This window comes from Filicampus tigris, chromosome 1, assembly GCF_054856515.1.
Source record: "Filicampus tigris isolate MCC_2025a chromosome 1, RoL_Ftig_1.0, whole genome shotgun sequence".
In the NCBI taxonomy this organism is placed as follows: Eukaryota; Metazoa; Chordata; class Actinopteri; order Syngnathiformes; family Syngnathidae; genus Filicampus; species Filicampus tigris.
In genome coordinates, this window is record NC_141217.1 from 7,256,390 (window position 1) to 7,283,277 (window position 26,888).

The 26,888-nt window shown below is 41.4% G+C and overlaps 2 protein-coding genes across 2 annotated transcripts; both read left to right on the forward strand.

Moving 5' to 3' along the window:
* Positions 1-1,265: 1,265 nt before the first annotated feature.
* On the forward strand, positions 1,266-6,572 carry tmem115 (transmembrane protein 115). Its single transcript, XM_086049685.1, has 3 exons — positions 1,266-2,778; positions 3,495-3,859; positions 5,321-6,572. Exons 1-3 carry the CDS (start codon positions 2,287-2,289, stop codon positions 5,607-5,609), a joined length of 1,146 nt encoding a protein of 381 aa, XP_085905811.1. The 5' UTR covers positions 1,266-2,286; the 3' UTR covers positions 5,610-6,572.
* A 3,184-nt stretch (positions 6,573-9,756) lies between these two features.
* rhoab (ras homolog gene family, member Ab) lies at positions 9,757-26,085 on the forward strand. The gene is made up of 5 exons (XM_086049697.1): positions 9,757-9,916; positions 17,515-17,672; positions 18,081-18,201; positions 21,693-21,823; positions 23,658-26,085. The coding sequence occupies exons 2-5, from the start codon at positions 17,517-17,519 to the stop codon at positions 23,829-23,831; spliced, it is 582 nt and encodes a 193-aa protein (XP_085905823.1). The 5' UTR covers positions 9,757-9,916; positions 17,515-17,516; the 3' UTR covers positions 23,832-26,085.
* Positions 26,086-26,888: the final 803 nt, after the last annotated feature.

Genomic DNA, 26,888 nt, shown 5'->3' on the forward strand with positions numbered 1-26,888 from the left:
ATAAAATTAAATGCAAAACAACTTGTGTGAATATATTGCTGACTCAACTCAACTGACGTTGGCACATCAAGGTGGAGTTCATGCACTTCTTCTGGCCTTCACTACTTCCGGCAATATGCAATACAAACTTGCTGTGTATAGGGGTTTCCTGGTATGCTTTTATTTTGAAGGAAGGAGAGGAAGTGAAAAATAAATAAGTAACTTGTTGACTGCCATTCCTGGCGGTCTGGACCCAAATAATTATACAATACGAAAAAAACAACCCCGGGGCTCGCAATGAAAGTAAGCATGTGCAGTTTGGTAAGTAGTAAAGTACTGTAATGAATTGAGTTATCTTTGTTGTGGTTGAATTCGTGTTTTGCAGAGTTATGTTGTTTCCGAGCCTATTGAATGCGTCGCGCGGCTTGCTGGATGGGAGGGGGTGCGGTCGAAAGAGGAGGAGCGGAGGACAAAGGAGAGAGAGCGTGTGACTGGGTGGATTGAATGGTTGTTGCACGGCCGTAGCCGGTTTAAGTAATAAAAACGCGTTCATTGAACTACGATTGGTGGCGTATCATTGTGAGACGCTACAGTACTATGTGGCGCATTTTTAAGCGTGTTTGAAGCGTTTCCACAGCGGGTTTGAATAGTAAATTAGCCAGCTAATGATCCTTAAAAAGCCTCTGCCGTTAGCGTCCCTCCGCAGCGACGTCAATCACCGACGCTTTTTTTTGGGGGGGGGGCGACAATGTTTATGAATATGGCCGGAAGGTCGCGGCCACAAGAGTACCCAAATCAAGGGTGGAGGGTCGCGGCTGGACCGGCATAAAATGGTCAAGTGCCCAGCTCTGATACTACCTTTATATTAGGATTACGAAATGCATCTCTAATTCTGTATACAGTACTATTTCGGTCATGGTACAACTAAGATGGCTGCCCTCTGGCTTCAGCCTCGAGGGCCCTATATTGATAATCCTTTCGTATGCGTCCGTGGCCGAAACAGATTTGAGGCGTTGGTGCTTCAGTGAAAGCAACATTAGGGACATCTACTACAAGAGTAAAGTCAAAGCAACCTATGTCACTAATGAATGACATCTTCACTCTGTCATCGTTCAGCAATAAAACTAAAAATAAATATGATACCGATCAATGAATGTATTATCACAGAAGGCTGTTTGTGTTGATTTGGATCAAGTTGTTATACAAATATAAAAAGGGAGGGATGTATTTACAAGTTTTGACAAAAAAATAAAAATAAAATAAAAGCTCAGTCGAGTTTAGGCGGCTCCTCTTCACGCTCACTATTTTACTATTTCTCGGGCTCCTTTGTGATTTAAAAAAACTCAGTTTCCCAGCATGCGTCTGTTTAAAAAAAAGTTACGTGACTTGACGCTTTTTCGCCTGGTGCAGATGACGGTGGCAGGCGGCGTAGTACGGGTTTGATGTTGAGTCGGGCTTATGTCAGGATGCATACTTCATGGTAATATTTACAAGCTTTCCAGGGAATGAAGAAAATTTAGATGAACGTAAAAAATAAGGAAATGTGAAAAAGATATTGGCCGTTAACTGGCTAATATTGACCACTGGCGGTGATTGTCAGACGTATCCGGGGTTGTTTTGATGAAGGCCTGTTGCTGGCTACAGGAAATCCTCGGACTCGGGTAGAAGCCGCCGGGGGACGAGGGCTAGCGCAGGTCCGCAACTGGAGCTCTATGGACAGAGTTTCTGGCCCAGCTTAAATTGAGAGAGGTTTGACTTATGTCAAAAGGTAACTAAGACGTGTTTTGTGCTTATCCATGGCGGGCACACACCATCTCACAGCGTCTTCGGTTAGCCAACCAGCTAACATTAGCTCCCCCGTGTTGACAAGCTAACTTGCAAGATACCGCAAGAATATGGGACTTTGGAATACTTCGTAAGTTAATATTAAAACACTTTGGTCTTGCCGCTACGTTTAATGACGCATTCGCCGTATTTCTCCCTAGGTAGAAGGTAAACACGTTTATAATCAGATCACAAGATCTCTTCGCTAAAACCTAACATCTTTTTGCGTTGTTTTTCGACCCTGCATTGTGCACATTGGCTTTGTCGTTAATTTCCTCCATTCCAGTATTACAAGTTAGTGTAGTTTTTCCAATTGAACGTAATGAAATCCTCTCCTCAGCCTTCTCGACGTTATCTACAAAGGTCGCTCCCAGAGAAATGAGGCTTGTGTCTTCAAGTGTCACCTCTCTGGCCTGCTGTTAATCTCAAAACGACACCACTTGGTCTGTGAGCTTTTTGTGCTCTGGTCAGATCTTTTTCATCATGAATCGTTACCTGCCTGTGGCAAGGCAGCACTTTCTGGCTGCACTAGCAAGCACTAGTGTGGTCGTGAAAGCCATCAGTGCTCTTGTGGTTCTCCTCTACCTGCTCTCCTGGGCTGTGGAAACATCATATGCACTGGGAGTTACCCCGGGATATCTTTTCCCTCCGAACTTCTGGGTGTGGACACTGGTCACCCATGGGATCGTGGAGCAGCACGTGTGGGGCGTGGTGGCCAATGTTGGGACCGTGATGTCCTGTGGCCGCCTTCTGGAGCCTTTGTGGGGCGCTCTGGAACTGTTGATCTTCTTTGCAGTGGTAAATGTATCCGCAGGCCTTCTAGCAGGCCTCTCTTACCTCCTCACCTATGTGGCCACCTTCAACCTGGACTTCCTGTTTGCTGTCAATGTCCATGGAGTGGCCAGCTTCTTGGGAGGTGTACTGGTGGCACTAAAGCAGACCATGGGGGATACAACGGTACTCCGAGTGCCACAGGTAAGGTTAACAATATCTGGTATGCGCTGATGCCAGTTGAAAGAAGTGTGTCTGTCATGAGAACAGGGATAGTCCTTTGATACACAGAATGGGAGAATCTTCCTGTGAGAAGACCAATGCTACCTGGAGGAGCATTAGCTCAACTTGCGTTTTGTTCTTCATAGACTATGAACTATTTTTGACAGAATCATCAGCTAGTTGCAGTTAAGTCTTGCACTCTAGTTTGCCTCAATTGCTTCAACAAGCAATTAATAACAATTTCACACACACTTGTGTACGACATGCCCCCTTTGAGTGGCGTTCCTATCATGCTACTCAAACGAAAGGTAATAGACCAATCAGAGGCCAATATTTCGGGCGTCATGAATTCTAGCATAGCAACCCTTGTTCTTCTAGAGTTCATGGGGTTTGTTTATGGAAAATCCTGTGGATTCCTGGTGTAATATTAACTCATAATGATGTACAATTATAAAATGAGCAGAGCCTGGCATTTTAATAAAAATATGCGATCCGTTTATCGCCTACTACTTAAAATACGTTGTTGTCCCAGAGGGACATCAATCGCGCTGTGTTGAGCAATATCAATCACGCTGGCTGGAGGCGGGCACCTCTCAATTTTGTATGCAGGAAAAACCCTGCATTATATTAGTTGTTGTCAAACACTTCCCAACGCATTTTGCCTTGAAGAATTAAAACCTCTCTTCTCTAATTGCCAGGTAAGACTCAAAGCAGCTCCAGCTTTAGTCCTCCTCCTCCTGGCCTTACTGCGGCTCTCAGGCCTGCTGGAGAGCTCCGCCCCCCTAGCTGCATACAGTTACGGCGCCTTGTCCGGCTGGGTGTACCTGCGCTTCTACCAGAGGCACAGCAGGGGCCGCGGCGACATGTCGGATCACTTTGCCTTTGCAAGTTTCTTCCCTGAGGCGCTGCAGCCGGCAGTGGGTCTGCTGGCGAGTTTGGTCCATGCCACCCTGGTGAAGGTGAAGGTGTGCAGGAAGATGGTGAAGAGGTACGACGTGGGGGCGCCATCGTCCATCACCATCAGCCTTCCGGGGACAGACCCGCAAGATGCTGAGAGGAGAAGGTGAGTCAATGAAAAATGAGCCAACTGTGTGCATCCCACATTTGTTCAGAAGCAAGACAGAACAATTTTACAACAAATTATTTTCTAAAAACTGAGGCCTGATGGATATGGATTTTTTTCACATTATGATATCTGATATTTGGAAGAATAAAATTCTGGTAACTGATTTAATTGGCCCATTAATTAAAAAAAGAAAAGATAGCTTTTTCTGGTCCCTTAACGCATCAAAGCCTAAAGCGCCTGGCGAAACTTCTCTCAAAAACCTTTGGGCGACTTAAAAGCATGCACCTGAAGTTTTCCTGGAAATTCAACACCTTCAAAATAAGTGATATCGCAGCCCCTGGAGCAGATAGAAACAGAATTCCAAAATAATTTGAGAGCTTAGATGTGACTTTCACACAGGCCTGAATTTATCAACTGTTTCAATTACACATCGTTGCTGTCATGTGAAAAACACTTATCTACATTTTTTTGTTCATTTTCTTATTTTTACCTGAATCATGTTTCCGCATTACCGAAATCGCATTCAAATGAAAATTTAAAAAGTTTCCAAAATTGGAGATAGGTGTTTTTCACAGGGCAGCGACGACATGTAAAAATAATGTGTTACTGCAAGAGCAGCACTATTTTTAATTAGAAAACAATTGAGTGGTAATGACCATCCTCTATTGTTACAAAGACATCGATATCGTTGTTGTCTACAAACATATATCTTAACCATATATCGCGTTGGACTGAATCCCCTGGTTCAAAGTCCACAAGCGCGTCGTCTACACTCTATATCTCTGCCATTACTTATTTCAGAGCTCCCGTGATTGTCTGCGTCCACCATTACTACTAAAAAAAATTCCGGGACATCCTCCGAGGGCTCACGACACGCTCACGTGTATATTCTGATGCGTTTCATTGGCTCAGAGACCGAGAATTGGTTAAAAAAAAAAAAAAAAAGAAAATGACGTACCACCTCCAAATGTAGAAAGATGCAACAGTGCTCCTGGCTTTAGTGGTAGAAACGCGGTTATGTGCTCCCGGCCTAAATGGGTTGAAACAACAATGACATGAATTACAGGCAGAACATTTGACTGTTTTACAATATTTTGTCCTTTAGATTTTAACACTACAACAGCGACAAACACAAATCTTTTTGTGTGCGCACACGTCTTTGAGCATCATCTTTTATGTGGCAATGTTAGTGTAAAAAAGAAAAAAGGGGGGAGGGCGATTTTTGCCACAAACGATTATTATACACAGTTGATTTTGCTAATGTGTAGGTTATCTGAGTTTGTGCCTAAATTAAAGAAATGTGTTCATCTAGATGTGCAGTATCAGTTGTCAAACGTGTGTGGATGACCGTCATCTCCACAACAGAACAAAAAAAAGATGTCCGGATGACAAGAGAGCCATTTACTGAGTCCTTATGGTATGAGTAAAGTAGTAACAATCTTTTCCTCCTCCCCGCAGACAACTGGCCCTCAAGGCTCTGAACGAGCGTCTAAAGCGCGTGGAGGACCAGTCAGCTTGGCCCAGCATGGACGACGAGGAAGATGAGGAGGTAGATGAGATCCGGACCGACACGCAGCCACTCCTCCCTCGTGACCCTCCCTCCTCAGTGCCCCGACCAGCAGCAGGGGGGGCTGCCAGCATGACCCTCTCCTCCACTTCGTCGTCCTCAACGTTGCAGAGCGGCGGAGCACAAGCCAACCCGGAGTCAAGCATCATCAGCTTCGAGGACGCACCCTCTAGATCGTAACCTATTTAATAGACCCGATGAGCACGTCGCTTGCTGGCGTACTAACTTGAGTGATGGAAGGTGGTGGACCTGTTCATACAGTCCATTCATGTCACCGTCAAGTCCAAACGTGGGTTTAGTCTGTCTTTTCACTTTGCACGTGTTGGATGTGCTCAGTGTAAGTCAGTCAGCCAGGCCTTTGCTTCCTTCTTGCGTACAGGCATAAGTTAAGCAGCCATTCTCTTGTCCTGATCTAATTCCAACTGAGCAGGGCAGTTTCCACGGCTCTGTGAGTTTTTTTGTTTTTGCTTTTTAAATAAATGGCAAGTTGGATGTACAATTCTGTTTTTTTTTTTTGGTTTTGTTTTTTTCCCCCCCCCTCCTCAGCAGCCACAGATGTTTGCCAAGATAGCGCTTGTTCATGACAGTGACTCGCTCCCCAAAAGACTGACTCTGTACACACTTGGCTGTTTTGGTTTGGTAACATGGTGAGGAAGAGGTGAAGTACAGAAAAGGTTTTGTCAGCACAAGCTGCTCGAGACAGGAGAGACGCTCCGGCAGATCGGCAATGGGAAATAAAAATCTTTGCGATTTAAAAGTAAAGTGCCAGCTATGAATATTCTGGACCAGTTTCCAGTTTTATGACTATCCTCAAACTGAGAACTGCTTATTTGTGTTTTTTCCTCCAGATTTGTTCACCACTTGATACAACTTTTCGTACACAGATAGTGGATGTCATGCGTTAACTTCTGATCTGTCTGAGAATTTAGGTTGACTCAACATCTAATCCCGTGTTTTACTTGACTCATTGTTTAAGAGTTAGCAATTACTGTTTCAACTATTGCTGCACTTATATGGTGAATTCAGTTGGGTTTGCATATGGTTATATAAAAATTTTTTGTTATACACTCAAAATGTATAGATTTGGCTTGGTTTTGATGGTATCTCCCTTGCTGATTAAACAAGGGCAAAAGTTTGCATAAACTGAGGATCCCTGCACTGATTGGTAGTCAGCATTGTCTTCGGGGGCACTATGCATCTGTAAAATTGATGCGCCTTACAAGTTAAGCCACATTGTTCCATAAATCAAATGCAGGATGAATGTCATGAGGCTACGGGTCATATAGTTGCGGGCAAGTCAAATTAGATGCAAAAAAGGAACACTTTGCAAAGTATACTAACAGAGGAAGAAACTGTGGTATGTGTCTGTTGTATTGTGAAATGCAGTTGATGTGTTCTTTTGACAAATCATGGGTTGGACCAAAAAGAATGATCATGTGTTCCACAGATGTCTACCACGAAAATGTAAACAAATTCAGCAACTGCAAATATGAACAAATTGGTTATGGAACCATTGTATTCAAATGCATTGATTTTTATCATCTTACTGTCCCTAACATTTTGATCGGCCTGGGTGCAAAAGTAACAAACTTACAAGCCATATGGTGTCTTTTGAAAAGAAGTCCAAAGAAATCATTGCGTTGGACAGATAACAGCAATTACTGCTACATTTGGGAGATTTTACCCATATCACCACAATTTCAAATGCATTTCTACGTGTACATTGGCTTCTTGTGTGTTGGGGAGTCAGTTAGTGTGTGTGTTATCTTATTAATATCTGACTCCTGATCTGTGTCGATCAAAGTCCAACCGATTCCAAATGAAACTTGGTGAAACACTGAAAAAAATACAGTTGAGTTTGGACTGATGGAAAAGTACTCATGGTGATGATGAGTGGGGATAACGTATGACCTCGTGTAAGCAGCCTTGTGTGACACTCGAGGGGTCGTGGGGTTGGGGTGGACATTTATAAAAGGATACTGTATATTATGAACAAAATGTGTTTGGTTATTGCATCATATTTTTTTCATTAATTTTGTAAGTGGCTCAGATGAGTGAATAAAAACGGACATTTCTCTGAACGGAAAAAGGTTCTGCACCCCTGATTTAGTCATTTATGCTTGAGTGGGATGAAGGGTTTTTCATGACTAAAAGCCAAACTGTTATTTTCTTTCGTTGTTTTTTAATGTTAAAGACAAATCACGCCAAATTGTTATACAGCTGACCATTTAATTCAGTTGCATTGGTTATGAAAAATAAAAATGGGCAAAAGCAATTCTGTGTACCACATTGCATACGATATATGATGTTGGTTCATTAACAGTAGCATGATTGGTGTACAATGTTAAACATACGGCTACCAGTACATCAACATGATGGAGGAGAATAACTACAGTATGCGCTGTCCTATGTTCTCAACGGCAAGTCACCATTATTAACTGTACCAGCTTTGCACACCACTCACTTTCAAGGCAGTATCTGCAAATGATGTATCGTGTGCAGTGCCTTGTTGTGCGCTTTGCCGTATTTGTTAACTTTTTATTTATTCATACAAAATTAGAGAACAAGTGTACAACCCCAATTCCAAATAGATTGGCAAGTTGTGTTAAAACAATATGATTTCTAAATCCTTTTCAATATATTTTCAATTGAATACACTAAAATGACAATATTTAGTTCAAGTTAGTAGGTCACTGTGTAACTGTTCCAACAATTTAACTTAATCAACAGTGGAGTGTCACTGTTGTCATATACTGCATTGTGCCTCATGTGCCACCCATTTTCAATGGGAGACAGGTCTGGACTGGACTGTTGGCAGGCCAGTCTAGGACTAGCACTCTTACTACGAAGCCACGCTGTTGCACCACGTGTAGAACGTGGCTTGGCATATAGTCTTGCTGAAATAGTCCCTGAAAAAAAATGTTGCTCCAAAACCTGTATGTAACTTTGGGCATTAATGGTGCTTGCACAAATGTGCAAGTTACACATGCCATGGGCACTAACACAACTCCATACCATCACAAATGCTGGCTTTTGAATTTTTCTGATAACAGTCCGGACGGTCCTTTTCCCCTTTCCTCTTCTTCATCCCCACATGGTTACACAGCTACAATATTTGTACAATATTTACAACGAATATGTAGCTGAGGGTTTAAAAACTGTCACGTAGGCAAGCGGTTCCAGATAAAGCACTTGAGAAAAATAAATGTTCCGTTACAATTCCTTTTTTGGGAAATATGTACAATGGGTGTATTGCGAAGAGAGCATTTTAACAGAAAAGAAGAAAAAACTAATACAAAAAATGAATAACTAGACTAGATTAGACTAACTATATCTTTCTAACGTTTTTTCCTCCTTTCCTGGTATTGTTTTTGCTTTCCAGCAAGCCTGAAGGTTTGGTGCTAACAATGATTGCTATTTGGAACGGTTCACAATTACCTCCTCCCTCCCTCCACAAGACAGAACTGCTAGGTACTAGGTAGGGGTGTTGTTTTTGTTGGGTTTTGTTGTGTGTTTTTTTTTAACTGTGGCAGGTGTGTGCTGACCAGTAGTGGCTAGTCAGTAGAGGGCGCTAGCCGCTAAGGCACCAGCCTCGCGCACAGCTCAGTCACTTTAAAAAAGACCTAAATAAAATAATGAAAATGTATATAAAATACTTCAAAATATATGTACATCTGTCTTTGGATGAACAGGATAAATAAATACATAAGAGTTATTGATGAGTATACTTGATTCGTTTATCTCTGGCGTCTCAAAGAATGAGCCAATCTCATAAACAGGAACATCAGTTTACACTCTGATGTGATGTATAATCAGTGTTGCACACCACACCATCCAAATCAGTGAAATCACACACATGCAGGCATGCAAGAAAGGAGAGATGTCAGTAGCTGTAACTTGTATGATAGTAACACACTTGTGATAGTAGTAATGTCCTTTATCTTTATTAAAAAATTGTTTTTATTTTTTTATTTTTTTTGGTAATAGCCTGCACTGTCTAGTGGTTGCGGCAGTTAGCTCATGCTACAATTGACACAAAGTTGGCTCTAGTTGAGCACTTTTCTTCCTGAGGGGAAATCAAATCAGAATTGAAATGATACATAACGTTGTAAATGACTAGCAGTAGAATACATCGCATACATAACATTTGATTTATTCAAATTAAGCACGTGTGCACGTAGGATACATGGTGTGTTTCCTTCATATTAATGAATATATTTGCGCTCGATGAAACGTTCACATACCCGTGGCAGTATGCGGCTGTGCGCGCGACGTTTTGATCATCGTTCACGTGCTCGCGCAGGTGTGGCTTTTGAGCTCGTGCACGACGCCCCTCCCCCTCCCAACTTTGCCCGCGCGCTCCCGTGAAGCATTGCATTGCATTGTACCTTAGTCGTACGCCGACAGGCTTCTGTGGTGGGAGCAACGTCGACCGACTCGTCTCTGTCGAGCACAACTGTGGTCTTACCAGTTCGCACGCCCCGCAGGTAAAACTTTACTTTCTGCTACTTTCACTCAAATACGAAGCGATGTTTATCTTGTAATCTTCTGTCTCGAAATAGACAGAAGTAATGTTAAAGTTGCGCTTGTCTAATAAAGCTGACTCTGTTAGCCGACGCTAGCTTCGTAAGTACCCCCCCCCCTCCCTTCCCTCCTGACGACCTCCATTGCTAAATGCCGCTTCCGCACTTTCCAGACAGTTGAGCTCAGGGTGAACGCCGCTCTAATTTGGATGTGGAATACTCAGTGGTGTAAACAACACACAATCACACAAGAGCAGCTTCACAAATACAGTCTCCTATTTATTTGCTTGCTAAGATCAAAATGTTGACAGTTAGCCTAGATTGTCAGAACGGCTTTAGTCAAACAAAGAGGCTGGCTTGCCGACTTGCCTCGGCAGTGCAGACGACTCGTTCACGTTTCACTTAACCGGTTCATAATCAGACAAACCACAACAAATTCGTATTATTTCGTCTTCGTTTTTTTGTTCACCGCGATACATTTTTGCATACCGGGCTCCACTTATTTGAAAACGTCTTGAAGCGACGTACCTTTTTCAATTTAACGCTTTTCCGTATTGAATTTTTTTCTTCCCTCGGTTGCGTTCAATCATACGTCAAACGTGGGATTTTGTGATTTTTCGCCTGGTGTTGAATTTGAAATGAGGCCACCTACACGTTGTTCCACTGCGGACACCCAAGCCATCTGTTGCCTCTGTGATGACGCCATCTTTCTGGTGACCCACCCAGTGGCAGACTGCTTTAAAAACACTACTTTACTGGGAACCTCTCGTTGGATGGGCACACACTTGTGCACCGATACCACTTTTTTCAAACCAAACACATCTAGGCCTACCTACATTTGAGTAATCACCAATGTCAAGTACTGATAATTGTTAATGCTTTTACACCTTGCATTTTGCATGAAAATGTGTTTATTTTAATCAAACGTTGTTCAAAAACACATAACCTTTCCATGAACTTGGCGTACGTTTCACTCAATGTAACACAGTTACAGCTGGTAATTACTGACATGTTAACAATCAACAGCATGTATTTCTAGCAGTCTTGCCAGACATTTCACTTAAATGTAGCGTGTTACACAAGGCATGTCAGTTACGTATGTCTTAATACAAGGGGCACTATGGAAAAGGAGTACTTTGAAGAGGCGAAGAAAAATGTAGAGCCTGGTTGCAATTCGGAATGGATATCGTATTACCTCTGAACTAAAGTGAGTAAAATGAAAAACAAAACTATTCCTTGAGAAGTTAATAAAACTATTATAGGACATCTTAAGTAATTCTGTATCACAGCATCATTTACTTCTCTCTACTGGACATGCTGTCATCCGTTGTGGCTTTGTGACCGGAGCTGCTGACTTGTCTGGAGCCAAGTGGTAGACGGAGTTTGACAGGGTTCAGCATTAACTCTGGCGCAGGGCCATTGTGCCGCTGTCTCAAACCACCACCTACCATCATACACCTGCCTAACAGGGCCAGTAAAAAATTCGAAGCCCCTCACAAATCGGCAGCTGAAAATGGCCCGAAAGGTAACTTTTGGTGTTGGCTACTGAAAGACTTTTATTTCCGAAACAACTTACCTTACCGAAACAGGATGTTGTGATGACACAAGAAAAAACGAAACGGGACCGGTTTACACTTGACTGGATGAAGGGGTATGAACGGGATTAACCTTGTGTCGCTAGCTTCGGCTAGCCCAGGGGTCGCCCGTTTTCCATGGGAAAAAAAACGGGGCGTGCTGGAGCCTATCCCAGCTGTCTTCGGGCAGTAGGCGGGGGGACACCCTGAATTGGTTGCCAGCCAATTGCAGGGCACACAAAGACAAACATCTGCACTCACAATCACACCTAGGGGCAATTTAGAGAGTCCAATCAATTTACCATGCATGTTTTTGGAATGTGGGAGGAAACCGGAGTACCCGGGGAAAACCCACGCAGGCACGGGGAGAACATGCAAACTCCACACAGGGAGGCCGGGGCCGGGATCGAATCCACGACCTCTGAACTGTGAGGCGAACGTGCTAACCAGTCGACCACCTATTATTATTATTACTATTATTATTATTATTATTATTATTATTACATATATTATATAAAGGTCATTTTATAATCTGGAAAATACGGTATATAAGAAATTGAGTGTGAGAGCCACTGGATTATTGTATATCAAACTATATAAGAAGTTGAGTGATTAAGAAGTGCAGTCCACGTTTACATCATGTTTCATGAAACAACTCAATGTCATGTAGGAAATGGCAAAACTACTCATTTGTTTACATTATTGTTGTAATCTGCACTTGAGTCTATGCCTTTACAGTATAGTATCACTATAGTGCATAGTTACTATATCTTTATGCCACACGTGGCAGAATTATGTTGTCGTGATGAACGCATACCAAACTGCACATCAAAATATTTTTTAATTATATACCTCTAATTGTTATAGTTAAACTGTCTTTCATCTTAATTAATGCTTCGTTTGCCTTTACCTGAGTAAACTACAATGCATTACAGTTATGATAGTTTATTGTAATAAAGATTAATTGTTGAAAAATCCATTTATAATATATATAAAATATAAAATAAATATAAATATAATATATATAAACTACCTTGAAAAAAATAAAACTCAACTCATATCACAAGCGCAATTATTTGGAAAAAAAATTGCAAATAAGTTATTTTCCATAATCGTTCAGCACTAATGCCAACTTATAGTTATTTGTTATTTATTAAAATGATTTAATTACATACTGTACATGAAAGTGGAAGTGTTTACATGAAAATGCTCAATTCGAGTGAGAAAATGTGCAGAGAAGAGTAAGTTCTATTTTAACAGGAAATACTTACTTTTCACATTTAAATAACATGGTACTTCCGTTTTATGTTTTACACTTAAAGAGGAGCCCAAACATATTTTTTTCAGGAATATGTTCTATGCAAGCCCACTAGTTGAAACAAGGCATTCTGATAAATATTGCGTTTGTGGAATATGAATTGAGAAGGAAAATCCATCCATTTTTAGCCATCTCAGGGAGCGGCCATTTTGTCACTTCTGTCGACTGAAAATGACATCACAAATGCTCAGGGCTCAGATAACGACCAATTATGGCTCAGCTTCAGAAAACTAGCCAGCTGTGATTTTATCAGAATGTGGATATTTATCAGAATGCCTTGTTTCAACCATCGGGCCTGCATAGAACATATTCTCGAAAAAAATATGTTTGGGTTGACTTCCTCTTTAAGTTTATTTATCATGATAGATTTTGTTACTCTGAATTTGTTCCGTTTATGACATGCTATGAATTTTAGGCCGTATCGCTCAGCCCTCAGTCTCCATTTGAAGCAAGTCTGACAAAAATATACAAAACAATGTACAAACAATCTTACGTTTATGCTCAATAAAGTCTACAATTCAAAACATTTTTGTTAAAAAAAATCTTGTATTTTTACATTTATGCTGTATATGAATGACAGCAAGCAGTAGTTGTTGTTTTTTTTTTACTTAAAAAAGAACTGACTTCCTCATAGCCTCGTCTGTGTCCTTACATAATTAGAGTAATAGCTTTTAATTAGGAATGTTCCGATCAGGTTTTATGATACCTTGTTTTAGGAAACTTTCGATGCGACAATACATTCTCTGGTGGAGCTCGATCAGGCAGAGCTAAGTCTGTGAAGTATTTGCGCCCCGCTAGCACGTCGCTAGCGAGGCTCGAAGTGGCGCGCAGATGGCGGAATCCGGTGTCTTCCACCACCGAGAATGGTTGGTCATCAAGTCAAGTTTTGATAGTATGATGGTATGTTATTTTCTGTCATATTTGTAAATATTACTGTACATACTAGAGAATACTGAAGCTTGATTTGTGTGGAGGTGGGGTTGGGGGCCTCAGACTAATAACAACATAGCCTTCGCATATAGGAAAATATAAAACACTTTTTAAATTATTCCATTAAAAAAAAATCTTATCTAAAAATGTTACCTAAAAATGTTTGAAATTGAATAGTTCTAAAAGATTAAACAAATGTATTTTACACAAGTTAAATTACAACTGAATAAATGTACTATACTGGATTTTAAAAAATGCAGCTATCACATTATACACAGTTTGTACATTTAATTCAGTGCCTAGGTTTACATGCCGTCACACCACACATGGTGCGAAATCGGGGGAAAACAATCCAACATGTTGAATATCCCCGATTTGAGCTAGGCTGTCACAGGGAAAGGCTGTCCTCCCAAGAACCGTCTGAACACAGCACACACGGCAAGATTATCTGCTAAGATTATCTTTGAAGCCCTTACGAGAATCGGCCCCAACCTACGATTGTTGGGAGGGGAGATTTGGGGCAAAAATCGTGCCAATTATTCCGCCGTGTGATCTGGGCTTTAGACTGTCAGAAGTCCATTGGTCCGTCAGTCAGTTCCCCCCCATATCACCCCCAGGCCCGCAAAAAAAAACCGTCAGAAAAACGGGCATCTGCCAGTGATGGACTAACGATCCATCAGTGATGTACTAACTCAGTGATGGATGCGGTTAGTGATGATTAAATGACAAATGAAAACCCACTTCTGTCATTTGTCAGTCCGTCATTTTAAAAAGGTGCCCCGCCAATCGTGAGCAAAGTGGGCGTCCATCCGTGATGGATGGACGGACCGGTGACAGACCGATGACCGTCAATAGACCTTCAGTCTATTGGAATGCCCACCTCTGCTACTAAAGTACTTGGTTTCCTCCTGGCTTCAAAAGCGTGGTTCTGTGCTGTATCTGAATTTCCCTATTTTCTTTTAGCTCTGTTTGTGTATTTCCGGTGTGTTGGGTGCCAGATGCCGCACATACAAGTAGTTGTTCTCAAAATACCAAGGTTCCCTGCAGATAGCACAAACAAGTGATCCTTTAAATGGAGATATTCTGATACGCCAAATATTCAAGTTAGAAATGGAATAAACCAGGGTTCCAAAATATGAGCAAATTCTGATGTTTGCGTATGTTTACATGACCTTGTACAACCAGAATATTACCGATATTATGGTTCTGAATGGTTTATTAACTGTATGTAAACATAGTCACTGATTCCACTAGAGAACATGTACCACACTTTGCCACTTCATCACTTCCCATTATAAATACAATTAATCCAAAAAGATCAATACAATACTCAAAATTCTTTTGAGGAGATTGATATAATTTAGTCAAAGGACCAACCTGGAAATGGCCAATCCACACTGTTTGATCCTCAGTTTGGTCATTTGGATACAGACTGTTTAACCGAACTGCCTCGGTGTAAGATGCATAACAACGGAAATGAAAATGCTTTGCCAACTCAGCTTGCATGAAGCAGGGACAACAGTTTGACTTGCTGCCAGATCCTGCCAAGGCTGAAGTCAATGTCCGCTGCTGCCAAGGATGTTTTTCCACGCTGCTCTTTGCTAATTACAATGAGCATTCGTTTGGAGTGAAACGGTGCTTTTTTGGCAATCCCCATGCACATTGCTCACCTGCTCGATTAATATACAACAGCATGCTTGGAAGGCTCTTCTCACATGCATCACGGCTAAGAGATGTGCGGTGGACGGGTCAATTAACATGTTCAGTTTCATTTATAATTCCTTCAATCCGCCATCATCTTGTATGTTCCATTCAACATGGAAAGGCTTCTTTTTTCTGTGGTTTCACCCATTTTAACCTTGAACCTTTCAAACAATGTCATGGAATAAAATGACAGGGATAGATCAATATCCAATTAGCAATTTTATCTCATTTTAAACCATTCAACCTGTTAATAGCAAGATTAAAAATGAGACTTGAGTGCTGACTGAACACTATTGCTGTGGGTTTCGTGACATCTCGTTCGTCCACTGACGTGGCACGCGGTGACCACCTGTGTAGCTGTATCTTCGTATGTATGAAAATATTCAGCCACATGTACAAAACAGGACTATTTAGGTCCTTGCAAGTTTCAGTCGTGTTCTTTTAACAGTATACTGAGGCAAACATTTGCCTTTTTGGACATAATTTATTGTGAGCAGCCAGCCTTTAGACTGTGATTGTTAATCACCAACAAAATTACCTGTGATGACGGCACGCGCCCATCATTTCTTTGGCCCATAACAGCCTGGTTGGTTGTTAAATGTTCGGAAACCTTATTCATTTTGCATTTGGATTTGACTGGTCGCTGTTAGCCATGTGTAATTTGACCTGATTTTTTAAAAACTGTCTGTGAGGCCTTTGTGCTTAATTTAGATTTCTTAGTTGCTCCGAATTTGTTGATAAAAGATTGAAATCACTGCATTCGAAGGAAATGACTTTTGGTTTCAGACACAACAGTCTTCTATGTTATGTTAATGAGGATTTTCCTGTTGTGTCGCCTTTCTTTAGTGTGTCTCCCTTTTTTCTGCTGATGCTTTCCTCTTCCGGTTCTTGTTCTATTTTAACAGAAAGCCACACATATTAATAGGTGGTTACCCACATTGATATCTCCCTTCAGCATGCTTTGTGGTATGCCCTGGATCAATAACTCGTGGGCTTTTCATCAGCGCCGAAGCAGCCATTAGTGTCTGTAAAGACCCACTGTTCATCAGTGAGGTGGCATTGGTTGAAGGGGTGGTCACATTATCAAGACAAGGGTCAAACATTGACCATGCACATACCTCCAGGCTGCCACTGCCCCATTTTTGTGGTTCTTTCTTCTTGTTCAAGTCATCGAGGGAATGCTCTAATATTTTTGACAGCACTGTCCCACTTAGATTGTTCATCGACTGTGACGCTTGCGGGGTTTTGCAAAGGCGTTTCGCTGCCTAATAGTCAATTGTTTTTAAGCGTAATTATAAGATTAGAATATAATATCTAATTTATACAACAATCAGCAACAACATTACGACCACTTTCACAATATGTAAACAATTGTGACAAGTGTGTCAACAAGCTTTATTGAATATTCTGCCTTTTGTAAGGTAATAATGCCCCGTTTCGATTGCCACCATCAGAGAGGCATTTATTTAAATGATTTATATTGTAGTTAGAGTTTGCAGTGTAGAGCTGTACAACACCATCATGAAGGCTGTTTCTAGCAATTTGGTCAACTTGACTTAATTACACGTTTGCCTATGTTGCCATGCGGTTCCTCAGACTGGGAGGAAGAAGGTAACTGGAGATTTCTTGTGTGTTGAGCACATCGCTTTGTCTGTTTTAGTGCAAATATTTTCGTGAATTGACCTTTGGATGATCGTACCAATTGAGTCAAATTCAGTAGAAAACCACACGTTTGCCCCGAAGGTCCTCATTTTCCCCTTTGTGTACATGCTTGTTTCCCAATAACTTCCCTTTACTCTATTGGGCAAGTTTACTTCCGCAGTTACTGGAACTCGTTCTGAAGTGTGAGGATTTTTTTTTTTTTTTGGGGGGTGGGGAGTTGGTTGCCATTCTTTCTTGCGTTCTAGGTTTGCTCCAAAATATCACAGTATGCGCCTTGAGGTAATTGCCTCAGATTTGATGGTTAAATGTGATGTAATAGTAGCATTTCAGTAGTGTTTTTATTTATTGCTACTTCTTTCCTCCTCCTTCTTTAGGGATGGCAGCCATCCGTAAGAAGCTGGTGATAGTTGGCGATGGAGCTTGTGGGAAGACCTGCCTTCTGATTGTCTTTAGCAAGGACCAGTTCCCCGAGGTGTATGTCCCCACTGTGTTTGAGAACTACGTGGCCGACATAGAAGTGGATTGCAAACAGGTAACAGGTCACACTCACTGATGGTGTGCCATTATTGCACACTTTGTCACATTTTCAAACCCGATGATAAATAAACGCCTCTCCTTTCCCTTAAAAGAAATAAGGCAGTAGTAACTATGCTTATCTTTCCTGTGCTGTAGTTCTCACACCCGCTTTGAAGGGTTATTTTTATTAAACTGCTGCAAACCACAACAGCAGCCAGCGCAAACAGTCTGTCAGTTGACTGTAAGTGTGGAGCCGTAACGCATAACCATGCAAATTGTCGAGATACTGCAGTCGGTGCCATTCTTCTTACTGTATAATTGTATTGTCATGCAGTGCCACACACATCAAGTCTTCTTTAACAATCCTCGTGTCTGGAAAATCAAATCGAAATGACCATTTGTAAATATGCGGCCTGTGTTTCAGGTGGAGCTGGCTTTGTGGGACACAGCCGGTCAAGAGGACTATGATAGGCTCAGACCGCTCTCTTATCCAGACACTGACGTCATTCTCATGTGCTTTTCCATAGACAGCCCTGACAGCTTGGGTGAGTGCAAACATCGGCATGCACAGCAATCAATTTTCTTCTTCTATCCAGCCATTTTGATGAGTAACAGAAGTAGACTTCACACTGATCTGATCGAGCGTTCGTGTACTATTTTTGTTTTTTTTTAATTAAAATAAAGTCAGAAAAACATTTTATTTACATTAAAAAAAGAACTACCTGCAGTATGTGTGTTATTTAATTTTATCATCTTTAACTCGAAATAGCTTTCATCACTCAGCGTAAGTTCTGTGAACCTCCGGCCATGCATTCAGCCATTCAGCCAATCACAGATGCAACCAGCAGGCAGCCTTAGAAATAGCTCCGTTGTTGACAAGACACACTAAACTTTTGCTAAACAAGGATCCGAGATGTGCTGCGGTCATACAGAATGCGAGTTGAGCTGTTCTTGCAATGCCATTACATATAAATTCAATACAGTTTGTGTAGATAGGGCCGAATCTGTACAGCTACACCAGAGTGAAAAGGGTTCGAGCATGTGCGACTTCGTCACATACACGCTAGGTAAAAAGTGGACAAACAATGTCGGAAAAAATAATCGGTGCGGTCTGAGGGTACCGGGACTTGTACAATACAGCCAGCTTCCAATATGAGCTAAAAAGGAGCAGGCGTAGGCTTCTTGGCCTAGCCGGTATGGACTTGTTCAACCAAGATGGCAATAGTTTGAGCAAAAGCGCCAAACAACTGAATGATTGGTGATGCCTATGCATTTTTTTTTACCATTACTGTCAGAGAAGGAGTTGTTGCAAACTGTTATATTTAGGGCTGTAAAGAGATTTAAAAAAATTAGATTAATTAATTATGGACTGTATTTACTTCATCTAGTTAATCTATTTTTAATCTCCAAATCCCCCATTCTCTGTATGTATGTATCTGTATTTATGTTGGATATCTTACTTTCATTTACCCAGTCATTTGCCACTTTGAGGAACTGTTTGGCGCATTCATCAGCCAAATCCCTGATTTCTGTTTTCACAACGCTCAGTGCAAAATGAGTTGAAGCGCCACTCACCATCAATAAAGTGTCACCCCCAAAATAACCGTGGTTGTGGTTTGTAGGATGGGTCATTGGATGCTGTTTGCGACACCTCAATGAATCCCTTGTCTTCAACTATGTCGATCGGCCTGCAGTTCATCGCTATTCACTTGGCAAGAACGTTTGTCAGCCTGTCGGTCGCAGATTTGCTTTAGTTTAGCGAAGAGCTTTGCTATGGCTCGCTACTTTAGCCTTTTTGTTATCGTTATCTGAAGCTTTAGCCGCGGCTGGTTACTTTGCATTTACTCTATGTGATAGGCTTGAACTGCTTCTTTGGCAAGCAAAGTTCTTGTGACAAAGAAGGCATATCAGTCTGCCTTTATCAATAGTGCTGTCAGGGCATTTTTTTTTTTTAAATGTACCATTCATTGGACCAACAACACTCACATGCTCCTCCATTTACACGTCTTCTCTCTGCTCCTGAACTTGCCTTCCCACCTACAATAAGAGCCTATCCGGTTATGCCAAACACCATGACAGCCAATCAGTGTCCACTTCAGGTCAGGGGTGCGCGATATGGCAAAATGATCATTTAACGATTTAAAAAATAAAAATAAAATCACGATCATGATTTTATCATGATTCTTTTTTTACATTGTTGTTTTAAGACTAATTTGCACATTTCTGACCATTTTCCTCATGTTAAACACATAAAACATATTTAAAATGTATATAAAACTGTACAAGGAAAAAAATGACATTTTAAGCCAGCTAATCTTTCTGAACAGATTTTAATTTGAAGTTACAATTTTTATCAAAATATGCAGTGAATGTAAACGTAAGGTAACAATGTAAACATAAAAACACAGCTCGTAACGCAGGTCTAGTACTTTGAAGAGTCTTTAAAAGCCCTCGTTTTCCACTGTTTTAATGGGAATCATGTCTTCAGCAAGGTAACAAGTCACTGCCTCAGTTACTTCTTTACACCGCTTGCTTGTTTTTTCATATGGAGTGCGCTTGTTAAATGACTGTGTTACCATGGGTTGCGTTAGCTTGGAGCTAAGCGGCTGCCTCTGGGTACCATGTGTCAGATGTGTCTGATCTTGGAGTCCCTGCAAACTTTGCAAATAACTGGTTTGAGCTTTCTCCTCCGAGGAAAAGCCAAACCAAATCGACACTGTGTGTGGATGTGGAGTTTCTTTTCGGGACCAACTCTGCTTCGTGGTGACTTTCCGCTATAGCCTCCCGCTCTACAAATAAACAGGGAGGCGGGGAGTGTCACGTACGGTGCACTGTGCGTGCTGTGATTGGTTGGGCGGGTATACGCGTCAGCGGCTTTGCGCCGCCATAGAGCTAAACTGTTTAGAATGTGCCATGTAGACGATCAAACGATCTTTCGGCTTTATGAGATCGTCAACACGTTTAACCGCTTAACGATCTAATATCGTCATATCGCCCACCCCTACTTCAGGGTGTGACATTGACCATTGTTTTTACAACCCCCAACAACTCAAGCACAAGCCCCATGCATCAAAATGGATGTCATCATCATACAGAAACAGTAACCAGATGAAAAATTAGATTAAAGCAATTTAAAAAATAACGCTTTAACTGAGAGTGTAATTAATTGATCGCAATTATTGCACTATTTTGACACCTTTAGTTATATTTGATATTTATCAGCATTTTTTGAAGAATTTGGGGGTTTACATTATTTTTTCCAATGCATTTTCACTATGGCCGGCGTCAACTGTAGCGTAAATAAATATACAAGTTGGTTAAATAGATAAATATTGCTCCATCTTCTGATTGAATCAGTGATAGAGTATCATTTTTTTCCCCGAACCTTCTGATTACTGATCAACCTAAAGCCTAAAGCCTAATAAGTACTTTATGGGGTTACTTTAATTTTATTTCCATACAGTCATGTTGTCCATTGAATAACTGCTCGAGGAAATAGCTGCAGCACAAGCATCAGCAGGCAGTCATGCTGCAAAATTACACGCAATGCACTTTCTGCTATTAGGGTTATGAACAGCTCTTCCTCGCGTTATGGAAATAGGTGCACAGGTGATGAAAGTGCTGGATAATTTAAGTGTTATGAATAAACATGATTAAATGAGTAGAAAATGTCAATTACCGGTATGCTGGTCAAAAAACCAAGGTTAAAGTACTATGATGATAAAAGACCTGATGCACTACATTACAGCCAATTTTGAACCGTATTTTATGACAGACGTCTATGTTCACTTAAGCTCAAGAAGCTTCGCTGTCCCCCCAGAGACATGATCACCTTTGTTAAATTTTGATTTTGATGGTACAGTGTGTGCAAACGGCCTAAAATGAAGAATGTTTCACCCAAAATGAAAATGAAGGCATTTTTTTTTTCCTTTGTCTGGCTTATCTGGAAAACCTGATTTCAGATACTCACGAAATGTCTCGTCAAACGTGCTGCCACACCTAAGTAACAAATGATTTCATTCTCTTTATCACACAGAAAACATTCCAGAGAAGTGGACACCAGAGGTAAAACACTTCTGTCCCAATGTTCCCATCATCCTGGTCGGAAACAAGAAAGACCTGCGCAATGACGAGCACACACGTCGGGAGCTTGCCAAAATGAAGCAGGTACTTCATCTCCTTTGACCGACAGTAGTGTCATATTTGGAGTTCAAGGGACTGTTTTGGAAAATACATCTTAAGATGTATAAATTTCACCCAAAACACTGGTCACAGTCGTCATCTTACGCATCTCGCTAGACCTCATTTCTGCCAGCACTAAAGAATTAACTGTGTGTGTTTTGCCTTTTCCTTTGGCTTTTTTGGACATTTTGTGAAAGTTTGCTAAGGGGGGGAAAAAAAGGAGTTAAAAGTCGAAGCAAGTGGACTCATTAAAAACATGAAAGACTGGTGTCCAAGTACTTTAGTTCAGTGTTTCAGAGGGTTTTGTTGTCATGACAGTCAGGTCAATAGCCACAATTCCATTCAATGACTGAGCAGAAGAGTTCCTATGTGCTTTGTTCAAGCAGTGTTATGCGCTCTTACTGGTTTCTGTTTGTAGGTTGTCTACTTGCCGGTTTGTTCCAATTCCTGTTAGCTTTATAGGACGCTCAGCCGGAGCTAGTATTGAGTAGCTTGTTGGGAACAAAGGATTTTATTCGGCATCTTGTGTGATTGGCCTGCAATTGAGTCCATCTGTTTGTGCTATTGGACAAGAAGGAGCACTGAGGAATGATTTTAGCTTCCCAAGCTGGCAAGCTAGCTTCCAACGGGTTAGCTGTACTCTTCTTGTCAATTGTGCTCCAGAGTGTTATGTACATTTTGTTTTCATATTTGAATAACATACATTACATGGTTGATTTTAGTTCACATATTGAATGTGTGACCGGTCATGTTAATGTATGTGATGCATGAGGTGCATCAGAAGTGAAATGTTTCATACCCCTCTCCGTGCATCATTAAAGTTAAGTGTTGAAAAAAAGTGTTTTATTGTTTCAAATGGCTTAATGTGTGAGAGGTTCTTTTTTTGACTAGGGATGCTCCCATCACAATCGGACGATTTTCGTGCAAAATTCTGTGATCGGAATATTCGATCAAAGTGTTTTATTGCCGATCAATAAAAGGCTTTGATCGAATATTCCAACCACCGCAGTTGGTGTGAACAAAGCATTGTCTGCTGTTTGTTTGGAGTTTGCGTCTTGTAATAGTGTATATGCCATGAAAAGGTACCTCGTGTGGGGAGCATGGCCAAATGTTTCAACACAACCAACTTAATCTGACATTTGAAGAACAGGCAAAAGTTACAAAGTAATCGTAATCGTAAAATCGGGTTTGAGAGAAAATAATCGGGATTTTCTTGTTAGGTAAAATGGAACAGCCCTAGTGTCTGTCAACACCGGACATACGTATGCATTCATTCAACTTCGGGTTGTACCTGGGTGGAACTTCCACCTTGTGACTTGCGGGGAAGGCTATTTGATGTGATTACACTGATAGACCATTTGTTCCCTTTATTAAAGCGACGATCTGTTTTTTAAAAAAAATAACATGCACATTGTAAAGAATTTTTACTTTCATTTTTTTTCTGACAGAAATGAAATGATTTTCACACGTCAAACGCAACAGCAATGTGTGATCGGATGATTAAGAATGGGGGAACATCCGCCTGCATGTACAACGGCTTTCGCCTGCAGCCGTGAATGGATATCACTAGTATTCAGTTCACAGCAATGCATTATGCATGTTGCCAATGATGGTAATACTGCGCGATAACAATTCCAACATAAATCCACCTGCTCGTCCATGTCAAGGCCGTTTGTATATATAAAATAGCGCGGAAATGCAGGTAATTTTCTATGAAAATGTTGTGCCTAACTCAAATTGTACATAAAAAGGGGCATTCATAACTTGAGGTTCCAGCGTACTAGTAAGACGGGGTATTGATTATCTTTTCGTCCAACAGGAGCCCGTGAAGTCTGAGGAGGCCAGGGAAATGGCTGGCCGGATCGCGGCTTTCGGCTACATGGAATGCTCTGCAAAGACCAAGGACGGCGTGCGGGAGGTGTTTGAGATGGCCACTAGGGCGGCGCTTCAGGCTCGCCGCGGAAAGAAGAAAAATCCATGTGTACTGCTGTAACATGGCAGTTATTGTGGGACTGTTTGCACCTGGTCTGTTTTACCTGTGGCCAGGGCACGGGAGGGATGGAAGAATTAGTAGAGGACATACAGGAAAAGACTGCAGTTAATGACTACCACTATAAAATGGTTGTTTGTCAGACTGAATTTACCCTGGGACTTTTATTTGGGAAGCTTTGATGAAGAGGGATTGAATGTGGGGAAAATAATGACCTTTGTAAACCATTTGACTCTTAATTTGGCGGGATCTTGACACCATCAAAAAAAGTCCGATACAGCTTGTCCCTGCCCCCGACACCTGGCCAACGCCGAAGGTCATTAAGCGATGCTGGCCCTTGCTTCAAATCTAGCCATTCGTGATTATTTGTGGTGGGATGTTCCGCTGACTATGTTGTTTGCATGGCAACGTTAGTTTCCTCCCTGGATGACTTGACGGGTCAGGGCACAGCACGTACTTAATAATGGCTGCGAGTGGGATAGGTCACCCCGATTGTGCAGTAGCAGGCAAGTGAATTTGCCCCGTCATGAGGCTGTAGACACAAAGTTCAAATTCTCACTTGGGTCAAATTGTGCCTACAGTTCAAATACAAGACAAGATGAATACTGGAAACCTTTTGGTCCTGTGTGCACCCGACCCCCTCCACTTCAGGTGTCAGGGTCTCATGTGTGTGCTCCCATGTACCTCCTCAAGTGAGTGAGGTCTATCTGAGGTTAATCCCGTGCTTACAGACTCTCAGCCTGTACATGCACTCAGCCCTCACCTCACTGGCACTGCTCTATTGTTATACTATACTGCAATCGACAGACCAATGCCCCCTGTTGTTACCATTTAAACTACTTGTAGGATGATTGCGGCAATTACTACATTAACATGCACACCCCCACCAACAATACTATCATGGGTTATAAAAAATGACAAAACCAATAAAGAAGGGGCCCAGTGGAAGGATTTTCAAGGTAGCCAAACTCCTCTCGTCTGCTCCCCGTTCCTCCCCCACACTTGCGACTGCTGGTGCTGATCTTCTCCTGGTTGTAGACCAGGACAGAGAACGAGGAGAGGAAGTATTGTTTACATGCCCACCACCACTAATCTCTGAATCCAGGAGGAACACTTTTTTTTTTTTAATTACTTTAAGTGGGGGCAGAAGTCTACACTTGAGAACAGTATCTGAAGCCCCTTTTACACAGCCTGTTGAATCTGAGATTCTGCCTTGAGAGGTTGTAACACTTTTAACACTCCATACTCATTCGTCCTGCCATGTTATGTTGAAAGCAATTGTAACTGTCAAGTATTTTGCAATCGTCAGACCAGATGTCATTACAAAGCAATTGTCTGATTGTAGGAGTCCGTATTGCTGTTAAAACACACACACACAGTTGTGGCAATATGGGTTTAATGCCAGACATTCTGTTACAGCTCATATACGTCTGTTTGGTAGGTTCTCAATGTAAAAGAGGCTTCAGAAGGTGCCTGGGATCAGACATGAGCCCATTTAGCAATTGAATCTGCCTTATCATTTAAGTGTTGGTACCTGCCAACCCACAAAACTGCATGACAGCCTTTTGGGGGGAACAACAAATGGTGTTCTTCAGCACTATCTAGAAAAAAAATGTCATTCACAACCTGGTTAATTGCTCACTATTAGCGGTATTTGGTTAAAAATGCCGATGGTGGCCTGTCAGTTTTCGCTTAAATAAGAACCCCCCCCTAGTTCCTCTTCCTGGCCTACTGGGATGAGTTTGCTCCAGAAACATATTCTTGTATTGTTGGATTACACTATATGTCCTGCTTTTTATTTTTAAATGTATGATGTTTTTCTGTCAGTATTTAAAAAAAAAAAATGAAAGAAAAGACGGGCAGAAGAAGAGCGGCCTGCTATTTTTGCTTGCTTTACCTGACCTTACTATTGGTGATTAACGACCTGTCGATCAGTCCCACCATAATGTTTTTTGGCATTCAGGAGAGAGGCTGGATTATTGCTCGGACCCTGGTATAAAATGTGTTTTCAAATGCAAAAGATGAAATTGAGAGTGCAAAAATGCCTCCTTGTAATGTACAAAACATTTTTATTTCTTCTTTTAATGAATGTTTAAATCTTACATTTTGAAGTCAGAACAGGTAAACCCAGCTGTATGCAATGTCTGTAAATATGAATTATGGGTTTGTTCATACTAAACTATACACACACAGGACTGGAAACTGTATTTGTAAACTAGCTTTGGTTTGTGTAATAAATTACTTTCTATAACACCCAGCTCTTTTTGTTGTTCTGACTCGGAGATGTGCAGAGCTCGTAAAAGTAAATCGATGTACACAAGTGTGATGGATGAGAGGTTTTATGAAGCGGCGGCGTTATTGTTAACGTTCCCCCTGGACTCTGATTAAATACTAACTAAAGATGCGAAGAGAGCCTCACCAGCAGGAACGTATTTCTTTTGGATCGATGGTATAACTGTTAACAGGAGGCTTCAAAACATTTATGGGTTACTTCAATCTGAGCCTTTTTATTTCCCCATATGGGGACTTTAAACACTATTCTACCAGTTTTAGTTCAAAACAACACAAATCTGATCACCTGTCACATCTGGGGAGTCATTTGCAGCGGGAAATACAGTACCTGACAAAAGTCTTGTCGCTTATCTATTTTGTAGAAACATCTTATAACCTTGCCCTGCGATTGGCTGGCAACCAATTCAGGGTGTCCCCCGCCTACTGCCCGCAGACAGCTGGGATAGGCTCCAGCACGCCCCGCGACCCTTGTGAGGAGAAGCGGTATCGATAATGGATGGATGGATCTTATAACCTGACTTTTAATTAAAAGGACAATTGGATGAGCTTAACATCGGCACTTATATAAAAGGTTAGCATGTAAAAACGACATTAGTACTAAAATGTTCCGCCCAAAAGACTCTAGTGATTTAACAGGTTTTTTTTTGTGATTAGATTTACGACAAATTGCCCCGCCCCTTTTGGGGGCTGGTCTTGTTATTTTTTTCGGTCACAGCGTTCTACGTCACAGGAGGGAGGGAAGTGTGGTAATATTGCTCGCTTTGTCAG

Bases quoted from the DNA above. Each gene is read 5' to 3' on its own strand.
- tmem115 (XM_086049685.1), top strand. From the start codon at position 2,287: ATGAATCGTTACCTGCCTGTGGCAAGGCAGCACTTTCTGGCTGCACTA. The intron at 2,779-3,494 runs GTAAGGTTAACA...TCTAATTGCCAG, and splicing joins CGGTACTCCGAGTGCCACAG to GTAAGACTCAAAGCAGCTCC. The intron at 3,860-5,320 runs GTGAGTCAATGA...TCCTCCCCGCAG, and splicing joins CAAGATGCTGAGAGGAGAAG to ACAACTGGCCCTCAAGGCTC.
- rhoab (XM_086049697.1), top strand. From the start codon at position 17,517: ATGGCAGCCATCCGTAAGAAGCTGGTGATAGTTGGCGATGGAGCTTGT. The intron at 17,673-18,080 runs GTAACAGGTCAC...CCTGTGTTTCAG, and splicing joins TAGAAGTGGATTGCAAACAG to GTGGAGCTGGCTTTGTGGGA. The intron at 18,202-21,692 runs GTGAGTGCAAAC...TTTATCACACAG, and splicing joins AGACAGCCCTGACAGCTTGG to AAAACATTCCAGAGAAGTGG.